The sequence below is a fragment of the Psittacula echo genome (genome assembly GCF_963264785.1).
Source record: "Psittacula echo genome assembly, chromosome: 1".
Classification (NCBI taxonomy): Eukaryota; Metazoa; Chordata; class Aves; order Psittaciformes; family Psittacidae; genus Psittacula; species Psittacula echo.
Window position 1 is genome coordinate 68,376,902 of NC_137735.1, and position 14,505 is coordinate 68,391,406.

General features: G+C 35.9%; 1 protein-coding gene across 1 annotated transcript in view; it reads right to left on the minus strand.

Moving 5' to 3' along the window:
* Positions 1-14,505, minus strand: part of NAA15 (N-alpha-acetyltransferase 15, NatA auxiliary subunit) — a 37,990-nt gene that overhangs the window by 8,379 nt on the left and 15,106 nt on the right. Inside the window, exons 4-14 of the mRNA XM_080631891.1 lie at positions 14,225-14,382; positions 11,926-12,060; positions 11,605-11,758; positions 9,108-9,227; positions 8,363-8,458; positions 8,125-8,231; positions 7,625-7,697; positions 5,676-5,845; positions 4,896-5,048; positions 3,441-3,569; positions 765-978 (exon numbers count right to left, since the gene is read on the minus strand). Coding sequence (XP_080488017.1) covers positions 765-978; positions 3,441-3,569; positions 4,896-5,048; positions 5,676-5,845; positions 7,625-7,697; positions 8,125-8,231; positions 8,363-8,458; positions 9,108-9,227; positions 11,605-11,758; positions 11,926-12,060; positions 14,225-14,382 — 1,509 coding nt within the window. The remainder of the gene's footprint in view (positions 1-764; positions 979-3,440; positions 3,570-4,895; positions 5,049-5,675; positions 5,846-7,624; positions 7,698-8,124; positions 8,232-8,362; positions 8,459-9,107; positions 9,228-11,604; positions 11,759-11,925; positions 12,061-14,224; positions 14,383-14,505) is intronic.

A 14,505-nucleotide genomic window follows, 5' to 3' on the forward strand; every position in this document is an offset into this window, starting at 1 on the left:
CTCCAACAAAAAAAAAGGCAAAATAGTTGTATGCTATAGACAGTTCCAGTTTTGCTTTTAATGCCTGACAGATGTCTTACATTTGATTCATATTTAGATCTTCTCCTTCCTCCCGTTAAAACCATAGAGAATTGATTTAAAACACATCAAAAAAAAAGTGGCTACAAGAAATTGTTACACATCTACTTGCTTTAATTCGAACCTTAAGCCACACAAATGAACTCAGATGAGAAACACTAAAACTTGTCAAATTCCTCTTGAAGGATTCAACAGCCTCTATTCATACCACTTGAGGTGCCCCAAGCCATAATCATGTAACTTGCTCTCCAGAGATGGATTTAAACATTTTTACATCAGAAACAAGAGATGATGAAATTTAAGTTGCTACTGAGTCAAATTTCTGCATTCTGATAAAATGTTTAGAAAGAGCTACCACCAAAGCACACCTGTTTTAATCTGTTATTTCACGGACCAATAAGCACGAGAATTCCATGTTTTCTCGGCCATTTCATAACAGAAACATGTTTTTCCTTAACAATTACAACTGCCACTACAAACCCCATCGCTGTTTTATAAGAGCCAAAATAAAACCATGTACGACTTTCAATACAACATATCCTTTTATATGCAGGCCAAGTTACAGTTTGCCTACTTAACAGTTGTTTTTGGCTACTACAGTTGACAACTATAAGAATGCTGGATCTTAGTAAAATATCTGCTAATCACTGAAACTGCGTATTTAATAAATCCTGAGGGTTGAATACCTGTATCAGCCTCGTGTTCTTTATTTTCATCTGTTAAGGGATTATCATGGAGTTTCAAATATATCTCTATGGCAATTCGTGCTGCTCTGAAGTAGAACGGATGTTGCCGAAGTATATCTTCTAGTTTTAACAAGTCCACATAAGACCTAAGGGTAATCTTCCTCATACAGTAAGTGTGAAAGTCAAACTGGTCATCCGTGATTTCTACAAAATGCTAACACAATGTAACATAACATTATTTAGCAAGTATTAGCAATTAAATACTAACTTTGATTTTTTAAATACACTCTCCCCAAAGGAATAATGTAGTAAAGGTCTGCTGTTTGACAAATACATCCTAACTTTCAGAAATGTGAGTGAAAAAAACATCCCAAATTAAAGTCATGGGAAAAAGAACAGAAGGCATCATAGGTCAGAACCAAAATTCACCCATTTCACAATCTCTTAAAAGTAACCACCCTCTGACAACATGTGGTTCAAGGAACAAAATTTCTACATTTGTTTTATTTAAACAGCACTTGAAGGATTTTTCTTCTTTGAACTCCTCTAATTTTTTCAGTCAGAAGTATAATTTTGACTTCCATTAAATGCTGTGGCAGTGAATTCCACACTTAGATCACATGTGGTGCATGCAAGTACTTCCTTTTCTTCAAGATCTGCTTTCCTCATTGTCACCTGATGTCTCCTTGTTTTGGTTTGAGCAGCAGTGAAAAGTCATTCCCCTCTCCAATTTCTCCATGCACTTATGATCTCACACAACTTCATCCTAAACTCAGCTGATGCTTGTCAGAGCTGAGGCTAAAATAGTAAGCATGACAAGCTAACTGCAATCTCTTCATGATGATGTTACTCCATGGCACGTATTTTACTGGCACATTTTTAAGGAGGCGTGATATTCAGATGTAAACAGTATGACAGATTTATATAATGGAAGAAAAGTACTACTACTTTACTCAATTAACCCCCAACACTGTTGTTTGACTGCTCTTCCATACCAACGCAGACCTTTCTGCAGCACTGTCTATAATAGTTCCAGGATTTCTTTCCTGAGCAGCAATAATTAATATAAAACCTTTTACTAGTTACATACAGACAAAGAACTCTTTTTGTCCCTCCCATCAACTACACTGTTGAACATTGTTTCATGCATCATTTTATCATTTAGTATTGAGACAGTGCAAGTGCTGCCTTGCACTACTCACTCCCTTTCTGTGATCATTCATTGATCTATCACACAATGGAGACCTTAGAGAGATGTCTTAGTCATTTTCATGATAAACTCCCTTTCTTGTAAAAGCTGATGATTTGCTCCTACTCTATTTCCCAGTCACAAACCAGCTATTAAACCCATGAGATCAACATCCTTTCTTTTTCTGAAGCAGTTTACATCCTTCCAAGATGCGAAGGATGACATCAAAAGTGTTTCTGAAATCCAGAAAACATTTTATCACCTAGACCGCCTTAAGCATAGCTGGCACCTTTAAAAGATTTAAGAGACACCGCTTTTTCTTACAAAAGCATTGTTGATGTGTTCTGAATACAACGTATCTTCCTTTGGATCTTTACTACATCCTCAATCAATTAATCCAATAAATAAATTAAACATTGTGACTTAATTCCTTAGAAATGTTTTTTAGGGTGACTAAGTTAGCTCTTCATTTCCTGAGCTATTCTGGTACCTAAGACAATTTACAAGACCAGCGGTTTCTTATACTATTTCTTTTAACGGAATTTTACACAACTTTATTTAAAAGATTTAAAGAACATGATTCTGGCAAATCACTTTGCTGACTTGTTCTAATCTGCGAATATTCCATAGACTAGCTTCCTCTGCAGAAAAGCATCAGTGTTGAAATCTCCTTAAGACTCTCTATTTGCAAATGGGTGTAGCTTCCTACTAAGATCTCAACTTCGAGCATTTCATTTGCAGCCTCAGCTGTGTGGTCTTTTTTCTAGACCATAATGTCCTTAATACGAAACAAAACAAAACCCCCTGCCAAAAAATGAAATAAAACAAAAAAACAAGCAAACAAAAAACCCCCCAAAACCAAAACCCCAAACCTGTACTTACTTTAGAAGATGTGCATTAAAATTCTTTTGTTTGCCTTGCTATGGATCTGTATTTAATGTACAAGCATATCCCCATACTGGATAAATTTTCTACTCCAGAAAGTCTTTTTATTTCTAGTAGCTTCTTTTAAACTGTAGCTTAGTACTTTCTAAAGGAGAAGATACTTAATATCTCCCATAGCTTTTTACATTTACTCTCTCCCTCTAAAATACAGGAGCTTAACAATAACCAAGGCAACATCCTTTCTTTACTTTAAGGCTGGGCTTGTGAGCTCAGCCATGTTCCTTTCGGACTTAAAATACACATGCTGTCTGTACCCCAAATACATACTTTTATGTACCCTGCCAAAAGTAAGATTATTTCTGAGAGCTTTCTGTTCCTTCCTGGATCTTTATATGACTTCACAGAATCTCTTTATAATACACAGTTTACAATGGCATTTTTAGGAGGAAATGTAATTTAACCAACTCGCAGTGGCCAACATGAAATGTAATCTCTCCTTAAGCTACGTGAAGTACACTCTTACTGCTCAGAAAGGAAACATATCAGCACAGTCAACTTAAGCTAGTGTTTCCCCAACCCAGACAGTTTAACTAGATACATACTCTCTCAATTTCATGGCATTTTTTAAGTGCTTCTCCAAATTTGTTCATTGCTTTGTAAGCTTGTGCACATTCTGTCTGAAACCACATGCACTGCATCTCATTCAAGTTCTCTACTGCTGAGGTTCCTTCCTAAAAGCAAAAACAGCATTATAAAGAAAAGTAAGTCTCATTCAATATGTTAACGGTCATTTTTTTTATCTAGCTCTAATTAAAAGCACAAGTAAAGAGGCTATTAAAAGAATGCTATACTTCAGAATTGGAGTCCCAAAAGTCAAGAAATGCCACAGTTAACATGTTTTGTTTGTTAAAAAAAGAAAAAACATTTCCTCTATGTTCCACTTATTAGAATACACACTGAATAACCATTTAACTGTGACAGTTCCTCACTTTTAGGATAGAAGACATTCATTTAGTGACTTTAACATTGTGTACAAGAATAACACATTGCAGCATGAAGAAAAATGGCAGAGAAGTTCTCGTACGTGGCATGACACTGACACTTGCAGAGATTTTTTTTTTTCCTACAACTACCATCTATGTCTTCTAGAGACCTGCCGATTGAGCTAAGTGTAGTAACAGAGTAGTTAATAGGTTGTCTCTTATGCCACCAGGACTAGAGAGCAGTGGCAAAGCAAATGGCATACTGGTAGCTCTGATACATACTGACTCTAAAAAAACCAGGAGATTACAGTTGTCTTTCAAATCTGTTATTTATATATACTTGCACAGATCTGTAGAACTTATCCTATGCCTTTCAAACTTAATGTCAAAGGCAGCTACTTGGGGTGGCTGCAGCCATTCTGACTTCACTTTGATTTTGCAAAACACATCCTATTTAAGAATCAGCCAAGAGTTAAAGCTGGGAAATGACAGATAATATTCAAAAGATGTCCCAAATGAAAGAGAAAGGCAGGCTTCAAACCAGTCTCATTTAGGCAGCTAAAAAATCAGAGGAAATAATTAGTTCCATTTTCATTATGCTTAATTTAGGTCTTCTTTAATTACTGCTTTTTAATTAGGAAGCTTGTATTTCAGAGCTACACCTAAGATCAAAAAAAAGATAAAAAAGATTACATTGAGCAACATCATCAAATTTTGTCCCAAGTCTGAATTCTCACACTTAGTAGAAGAAAACAAAATAAAAAGTAAGAGACATGGGCAACTGAATCAGATCTTCCAAGTTTCTTATAGAGTCAACATTAGACCCAAAGAGTACTTTGAAAAAATCATCAGGTCCAAGTTTCAGAGATTTCACTAAATAGTTTGGAATCACGCTTATGCAAGATCCTAATAATGACCTAATACTGACTGCCATTAGTGAAGCAAGCAAACATAATTGCTCTGAAACTACTTAAAAGATTATAGTAAAGGTGAGTGGAAAGTTAACATACAAAGTTATTCCACAATGGGTTAGGTCCATGTTATTCGAAAGAGCTATAGTTAAATGCAACAAACCCTTGTAAACTTAGAACACATTTCCTCTGCTTCTTTAATGGAGTTTGCTTTCAACATATATTTTGCACATTTGGAGTTGATAAATCTGTCTGCTGTGTCCAAAGCCTGAGCCTCATCCATCCACCTTGCAGCTTCTTTAATATTTCCAGCATGCTTAAAGAGACAGAAGTTCAAGTTAGTTCAGTAATTCTACAACATTTATGTTTTATCTATTCACTGTTTAATACAGGTTCGTTTTTTTCCCCATACTTTTAAATAAGTAGCTTTCTTCAGGAAAGCAGCAGGTCTCTAAGGAAAAAAATAAAAAGGCAGAAAAACTACTTTACCTCATTATGGTAATACAGGTCTTTCCTGAAAATGCTTAAAGAACACTTTGGATAATCCCAGTCTGATACAATACTACAGTGTAGTTAAGAACTCTTTTTAAGTAGTTAGAAAAACAGGCAGTAAGAATAAGTGGAAGACACTTAAGCCATCAACTAAATTTATTAGCGTGATTTTTAACATGAAACAATTTTAAAATGAGAACTCATGTTTTGCAGTATATTTGTCCTTTAAAGATTAAAAAAACCTTCCTAGGGACTTATGCAGTAAAAAACCTAAGTAGCCAAACCATACCTTTTATCTAGACACTCACTACAACTCATGAAGTAATCTTCCATGGATTTCTCCATGTGTCTTGCTTAATACATTTCAATGTCCACATGAAAAATATTATGTAAAAGTCTTCCATCATAAGAAACTAATAACGTCTGGTCACCAAGAATAAGACAAACTTACCTTATAGATTTTTGCCTTCACAAGGAAGAGTTCTATCAAAGTGGGAGTACTTTCTATAGCAGCATTTATATATTCTAGAGCCAGGGATGGCTGTCCAATTTTATCATAATGTTGAGCCAAATAATACTGGACCCAGAGTAAAGTGGTTGGAGGTTCTTCTTTACCATCATCTGGAGGAGAAAAACAGAAGGAGGTTAAGTCCAGTTTATTAAAACAACATGCCAAAAGCAGAGTGGTAAATACATAACAGTTCTGAATTTAATTCTGCCTCTGTAGCAGGCTGTCATACCACGCCTGGATCTGCATCCAAATAGCTGGGTCCAGGTAAGTTCATTAACTTCTAAGGCTATGGTGTGACAAGATCTGAGCATATACTGCTCTCTTCTCATACCATGGTGTCAAGGGAATGGAAAAGCAAGTTAGCGGGTCAGAAGGGAGCTGCACTTTGTTCCAACTAGTCCCTTAATCAGGGCAGCCACATGTGCAAGTCTGCAGTGCATGCAGAATTCTTATTTAAAACTGTTTTAGATTAAGTGTACAGCAGAGTCCTGCTAAACCCAGGTGTTGCACAGTAGCAATGTAAAGGATTTCAGTACATTCAGTGTTTGCATATTTTCAACCCACATACTTGAATACTTTTAAGCAAAACAGGCTGTCGCAAAACCTAGCTCTAAAAAGATGTTCTGTCCCCGCCTTTGACAAATTTATCATCACTCTTTGCCTAAATGTATCCTAGAAAACATTCCTATACACAAACCAGTCTTCAAAGTTAGAGAGCTCTGCTGGAAATCAAAAAATACTACTGAAGTTTTAGAAGTTAAGTTCACTACTCAATTTTTACTAAGAGGTATGGCACCTTGCAGGGTGTGTGGGCTCTATTCCTGCCAGAAGCTTCTGGTTCTTCAGCTTGTAACATAACCATGCACTTGTTCTTTTTAAGGGAGCAGAAAAATGTTTATTTGAATGGATTTTAACATGAATGAAATTTAGTACCAAAGCACTGAAGTACACAAAGTGGTGAACTGAAATAACAGTAAGCCATTTCCTTAAACCAGAAAAGCACAAACGTTTTTGAAAGGCTTGGACAAATTTCAGCAGATATTAAGTAGCTGTATTGTAGCCTACAGCATTGAATTCAAGGGAAAAGTGTAACAGGCAACTTAGGTGAGAATTTCATAAGAAAGCATTGCAGGAAATTAACTAGCTTTAACTTCAATAAACATTGTCTTGTAAACTTTTCACGTATATTGTCATTCATGCTATCTTGATTACTACACCACTATAATCCATCTACCAAAATCTCAAGACTATCAACTATGTTGATATTCTACGCAGAAAAGTTTTTTCTTAGCGATGTTCTGTTACAAAGCAGTTGGGGAAAAGACTAAACATCATAAAGCTACCAGAGAGGAAACTATGAAGCCTGGATTCAATACACGTAGAACCATATGTCACAACAAAGCAGTTGCCAGTCAAAAACCTGGAAATATCTTTTAACTCTTAAACAAAACACCCACAAATACAAAACCCAGCCCTCATGAAAAGCTCCAAAACTCCCTCTCCTGAAGACTCTGCTATCACAGTATCTGTTCCTTTTTGTTTGATATTTTTGGAATTACAGATTTAACAGAGCTTTCAAATTTCCATTTCCTGGACAATGATAAATTAAAGTCTTGAAAAGATAATACCTGAACTCAAAACTGCAAAGAGATGACCAAACTTGTGGATCCAGGAGAAACTTTTAGAACGAGTGACTAGATTTTAAATACAGACTATATTTGACAGCTCAAATCCATTCTAAGGGTGACTACGGTTCAGTTCTATGTTAGGGGAAAAAAAATGTGAAAAAAACCCCATCATCTCAAATTCTTCATTCCCCCGCCTCTGAACGGTCACATATGCTTATATCAGGCACTACTTCCATGAAGTATGACAGTCTTAGCACTCACCATTGGGGTTAAATAACCTGCAACTTCTTAAAGAGGTTTCATAACCTATCACGAGCTCTTCTATGATTGCCACCTACACACGCAAGGCAAAAAAAATAAACATAAATCTGTGGGTAAGATGGTATTTTATTTCAACTTGACCTACTTGGTGTTACCCAAACCAGTTATTTTTTTGTAAGAAAATTCTATAATAACCTGAATTATAACATATACGGGAATGCACTCAATTTCAGCAATCTGTAACAAATTATGACCAACCCTTCCTTGGTTAACACTTATGCAGCTTCTAATCAGTAAATCTTAGTTTTCTACATTTACGAACTTAGCATAAGGTTATCTATCCTTGTACTTTATTTTTTTTTCAAGATATACTAAGCCATAAAGTACAACAGTGCTGATGGAGCGAGTGCACTACACAAACAAAAAAGTTTCTTTCACCTTTTTAATGCATCACCGCTATTAGGAAGAACATGTTAAAACTGGGGGAAAAAAAATCCTACCTTCTCCTTGTCTTTATACAACGACCTCAAAGTATTGAAGACTGGTGGGCAACCTTTGCTGAAATTCATCCTTAGAAACTTGTCCAGACATTCCTTAAACTTCTCACCTTGAGAGGAAAAAGACCTGTTGATTTTGTTTTACCACACATTACTCATCAATTGCAGACCGTTTATGCTGTTAAAACATTAGTATCTAAGAAACACAAGTGTTGATCACTACCTGCAACAACGCACTTACCCGACAAAAAGTTTAATGGTAATCTTCTTGGAACTAGTCCCTTTGGGTATTTAGTCCAAGCCTCTTCATAGATCTTTAGCCTCTCCATCATATTAGCTGGAACAGAATTTTACAGTTTACTTTTTCTTTCCTTTTTGGCAAGAAGGGAGAAGGGGAGGAAGGGTGATCTATATCTGGTTAAAAAAGAATCAGAATATATAGCAACTAATGGCTCTATACTTCCTAAAGAACATTAATTTCCATTTTACTCTTTTTTAAACTGCTGTAACTAAGTGATTTCAGGCATGCAGTATCTGTAAATTCCTCTTCCAGCAGTGGAAGACTAATTGCTTAACTCTATCTTAAAAAAGAGTTCCTGTCTTATCGCTGTGCTAAAGTCTTCAATAAATAAACCAGTCAAGAGAATTGTGCCTCTTTTTCCAAAATCTGTATTACCTACAATATAAGATTAATGACAGACAGTAAAAGAAAAATTCTAAATTAAAACTATTCTAAGAAATAACTCGATTCTTTCAACCATGCACAAAGATTATCGCATTTTTGTTGTTGTTGTTTTGGTGATAAGACAGGTAACAACAATACAATACTTCCATCCTTTCTTACAAAAAACCCCAAAACATTATGACTATACACACTATGACTAAAAAAACCACCAACTTAAAATAGGGATGTTTTTAAATAAGTTTTAGTTATTTCTAATAAATTCTACATTCCAAACGTGCAGAAACACTTATCAAATCATTACCTGGTTTAAGTGCCTTTTCTAGGCCTTTGTAGTAGGCCCAGTTTTCAGGATTTCTTTCTTGCAGCCCTTTGTAGACTTCAACTGCTTCTTCAAGTCTACCAAGCTGAAGCAGGAGTTCTCCTGTGTGAAATCCAAGAAGTTTTAAATGAAGGTAACAAGACACTGAAGCAGTGTAATATTAACCATTCTACAGTAAAAGATTAGGTAATCCTTAACTCCATGCAGATTCTAATTTCTTAGAAAAAATTATTACAGTTCCATCATAAACCAGCTGACAGATATGCTTTTAGTTTGACATTAGCTGCAATTACAGTAAGATTCTACAACTCGGCCAGTAACTATTGAAACTTACTTGAAAATTTACTGTTAAAAGCAAGATGCACAAGATTTTTTTCTCACTTACTGAAGTGACTGGTTATTTTAAGCGCAGTTTTTACTACAGAAGGCAATTAAAAGCAGCGCACGGCATTTGACATATATAGCATCTTGAAAAACAATCTGAAATTGCAGAGCTGCAAATAAAAGAATGGTTCTTCAGTGTGGAATTTCATAAAACTAAATTCCATGTCTTAAATCAAACCACTGATCCAATTAATGAATTTTCAAGATTCTGCAACCAAGTTTCCTTTTAATGATATTCCATTACAAGATATGACTGTTAAAAGTAAAGTACAGATCTAACAACTGTATAGGGCATCTTTGCTGATGCTGGGGTTGCAATAGAAGTCAATTCCCCATTCACAATGAGAAATCATGTTTTAGAGAGCTTTGCTATTTGCAAATGTTAGGTACTAAAAGATTACACACCAGAGGTGATAAGAGTGTTTTTCTACATTAAGGTTAAGATTTTATCATCCAGTTTCATGAGGAAAATGTGAGTCAGCACTACCTCTTTTCCCCCCTATGTCACACAACTGACGCTATTTTATCAAGAGATGCTGCTTCCCACAGAGAGGATAACTTGGAGAATACATGCAGCATCTAATGCCAGGGAAAACATCAATATGTTCACTGAGAATGAGAGAATCTGGCAAATAAACCTGAATACTTCCTCTGAGGTAAAAGTTATATGTTTTTTCATCCAACAGTGGCAAATGCTAATACTATTTTCAGTGTTTCTCAATTGTATTTCATCCACAATGGCTTTTGTGCACACATTTAAAACTCACAGACAACACTCATTTATTAGCACGCTCTTCTGTAGTATGCACAGCAGTTAAGTTACACCTAATAATGCAACAGGAGCTGTGCCCCAAAAAAATTAGTCAGTTTACCCAATTGAAAGCTCATTCACTACAAAGATTATTGCCATCCTTTTTTTATGGTAACTTGCTAGCAAGCTTTGTGTGTGTTTGGGATTTTTGTTTATTTGGGTTCGGTTTCTTTGTGTGAAGTCATATTTGAAAATCCTATTTCAGTTCCAGCCTTGGACTGCAATCAAAAAGTTAGGAACACATAGTACGTCAGATAAAAGGTAAGTCATAAACCAACATCCCTTCCCCAAACCAAGACTCCCACTACTACATCTGAAATATAATCTAGTGATAGCGTAATCTCTACACCCACTTCCATTTATATGCAACCCAAATAATGTATTTGGCAACTGCAGAGTCACCTGCAATCATTTTCCTTGAGAAGGTACCACACACCTTCCATAATACTCAGTTCCTAGGGGTTTTTTGCGAGACAGTGAGATTAATCGTTAGCAGGAACAGGGAGCTAGTCACAACATCTACATGAATATAGTAATATTAAAATTATTATAAATTATAAATTAAAATATTATAAAGTAAAAGGGTTTCTTCTCTTTGCTTCAAACAATCATTCAAACAGATTCCAATGCGGGCCATGAACAAACAGTACCTTCAACAGACTGGAAGTTTCACAGAAGGACTGTACGAACATCAGGCAAAAGAAGAACAAAGCATGCTTTGAAAAAGTGCACGATAATAAGAGTTGTAAGAATGAACTTCTATCACACTGCAATTCCAGCTATGGAATATAAGATACAGTCTTATATTGCTCTGTTATAACAGTATACACTAAGACTATAATAATACAGTAACGGAAGCCTATGTTGGGTTCCAGCTAAAGAGCCTGTTTCCATACACTGCAAGATTGAATGAGTATGATTAAAAGCCTCCTACTTTGCCAAAACTGTCTCCCTGTCAGGACGACTATCAAAGCTATAATACAGTGGGTACACTACCCAAACAGAATTTCAGGACATCGATTCAGGATCATCTGTCTGAAACGCTCATCAGCTCAGTAAGTTTCAGAACAGTGTATCTCTGCTCTATTGATGCCTTATGAACCTGGGAGAAGAGTACGGTAAGGACTGAACAGCTGCAAGACAATGAGTCCTTTATCACAGCAGAATTAAATAAATTAGTCTAAACCCAAATCACAGATGATATTCCAAAAGATGAGAAAAGCTGACAGTACAGCCATTCCATTGTATACTAAGCATTTAAATATATCTTTAAAAAGTAATTACCTTTAGTTTCTTCGACAGCCAGTTTATCACAGATCTGCTTTTCATAGGTACAAAGATGCTCCAAGGCTTCTTTATGTAGTCCTGCCTCCCGGAGCACTTGATTTTGATACAGCAGCAGTTCACTGTACTCATAGTCCACTTTATCAGGTGACGTCTACATAAGAAAGGAAGAGACATGAAAACGTTCAGCCTTCTAGAACACATTTGGATTTAATTCATTTGACTACAGAAACTGTATAAAGTTTTAACATGATTAAAGAAAACAGTTTTATTTTTGGCTTAAGCAGCAATCCATATAGAAATTTCATGTCTTCCTCTTACCTGCTGTGTCTTCCTGAATTCCTCTAAAATTTTTGCTGCCATTTCATAGTCTTCCAGCAGATGGTAAGCAATAGCATAACCGATCCATGATGCTCGCTGTGCAGGTCGGAGCTGAAGCAACTGGTACCTTGTTTCCTGCAAAAAAGTAGCTACTAATTTTCCTGACTTTATTCTGATGCTCCGTAGAGCCCATCAGGCCATACTCTGCCTTCAGTATTCTAATCTTTAAGGAGTGACACTAAAATTTAGTTTTCTATCTGCAAATATATTTTTTTTTAACAAAAGAAAGGATAAGCTTTAAAACACTATGATGGTCTTGATTGAATAAACCCCCCCCTCACACACAAAATAACACATCGTATCCAATTGAATACTGATGAGTCAGACTAACTTTGTCAATATATGACACACGTGCTTTTCCTGTCTTACTGCCTGTGTACAGAACACAATTAAGTATACTTTGAGTTGCAGAAACATTTACTAAATACTGATATTTCAACTTCACCCTGGAAGTACATGTGTATTAAATAATTTCAAGTGTTACTAGGCAAAATAGGTCACGCAAGTGTATGCCTATTCTTTGGCAAGAAGATAATTACAGCTGGCAGATGCAACAGATTTGCTTGGGATTGTGCTGTTTTAATCTGAGGAAGAAGTTATTACTTGTTTTGTTGCAGATTCCTGAAAGGCATCGTTAAGTAATTTAAAATAAAGGAAAAGAGTTACTAACTAGTAAAAAAGCCCAGTCAGAAGTAGGGCTTAATAAAGAACTAAAACCAGTTACAGCAGTTTGACTAGGATGATGATCACTCAAAACATCATGATGCAGGAGAAGGTGGAAGTTAAAGTGAAGGAAAACAAACAAATTAAAACCTACACACAACCTTAATTTCAGTTTTGACAGTAAATTTACACTCTTCAGGAACTAGCATACGATCTGTCAAGAATCAAGGCTTCAAAGCATGTTAACATTTAATCCTTAATGCATTCTATAACCACGTGTTCCTTGTTTGTTTAGCACTTATGCATTTGTATTCACTTTTATCTATAGACCAAGACAACACACATTTGCAAATGTATTCTGGCACCTATGCTGAGTTTTGGCTATCTTGTCTCAGCAAGAAGGGTGGAAAATTTCTAAATTACTCATGCGAAAAAACCATCCTAACTCAGAAACACATCCACTGAGAACCTGTGTTAGCTGATGGTTCCACACAGCTCTGAGAACAAAACTTGTTCTTGCCATACTAACATTACCCTAATTTGAACAGGAAATAATCTATGAAGAGACCAATTCATGTGTTTTTAACAACCACGACTTTAAGTGTACAGGGAAAAACTGAAAAGATGAAAACCTGACAAAACGAAACATCTCTGCTATATGCACACTAAACAGAAGCTGCTACTTTTAAGAAATAAAGGTATTTGCAAGCTAGACATTAGCTCATAATTCAGGAAGACAGAAAAACAAAGATCTAATTCCAGTAGAAATTGCATTTATAGAGAAGACAATAGAAAGTTTACTTCTTTACAGAAGCATCACAGTCATGACACTACGACCTCATAATGATTGGTTAACATGAAAGAACATCTCACATGGCAAATACAAACAACGGAGGCCAGGCAGCAAATACTGCAGTGCTGCAGTGACAGGAAGAAAGAGGGTTCTAAACTAAGTTACCAAACTGCGTTCAGCTTTACTATATAATAGTATAATTATATTATAATAATAAAATAATATATAATAATATAAGCATTAAACAATAATCTAAACATTTTGGGTATTAAATCAATAAAGAAGAGGAATATTCATGAGTTCTGATCCACAATCTTACAGCTCACAGAAAACGTAAGGATGTATCCGGACCTAAAGGAGCCGTCACTAATGCCCAGCGTGGGCATGTTTCATGCAGCATCCTTGCTTTATTTTTACCTACTGTCAAAAGCAAATCAGTGGCGACTGGCTTTAAATGGGGGATATACGATATATTATTAAAAAATAGAAACTCCTTTGCCTGAGTAACAGTCATCATCTGAACGCACTGGCAGGAATCTACCTGCAGGAATCCTTCCAAGAAAATAATAAAAAGACCAGGAACGTCTACAGCTGGATTTACAGCATTAAAAAGAGCAAATAATTCTGCACTGAGCTGAAAAGACTCATTTAACATGCCACTAAATCTGCATACTTTAGAGAAACTGCTCAGCAGCACATCTGCTTTTACTTTCACAAAGTATTGAGGAGCACATAGTTTTAACAATCTGGATCCAACAGTATATATGCAGTATGTATACTTACCCTGTAACCTTCAAGATCCCTCATTTGAATCTGTAGCAGAGAAAGATCTCTCAAGATTTGAAGATTGTCTTTGTCCCATTTCAGTGCATTCCTATAGCATTTGATAGCCTCATCGTACTTCTTGTCTGACCTCTGAAGAAGGCCATAGACATGCCAACCTGGAAAACTCTCGTTAAGGATTCCACTGAATTTGAGCAGGGAGAACACAGATCCAACAAGCCAGTGACAGAACGGTTGGTAAAAAGCTGTAAGCTTTATCACAATCAATACAATTCTTTTCT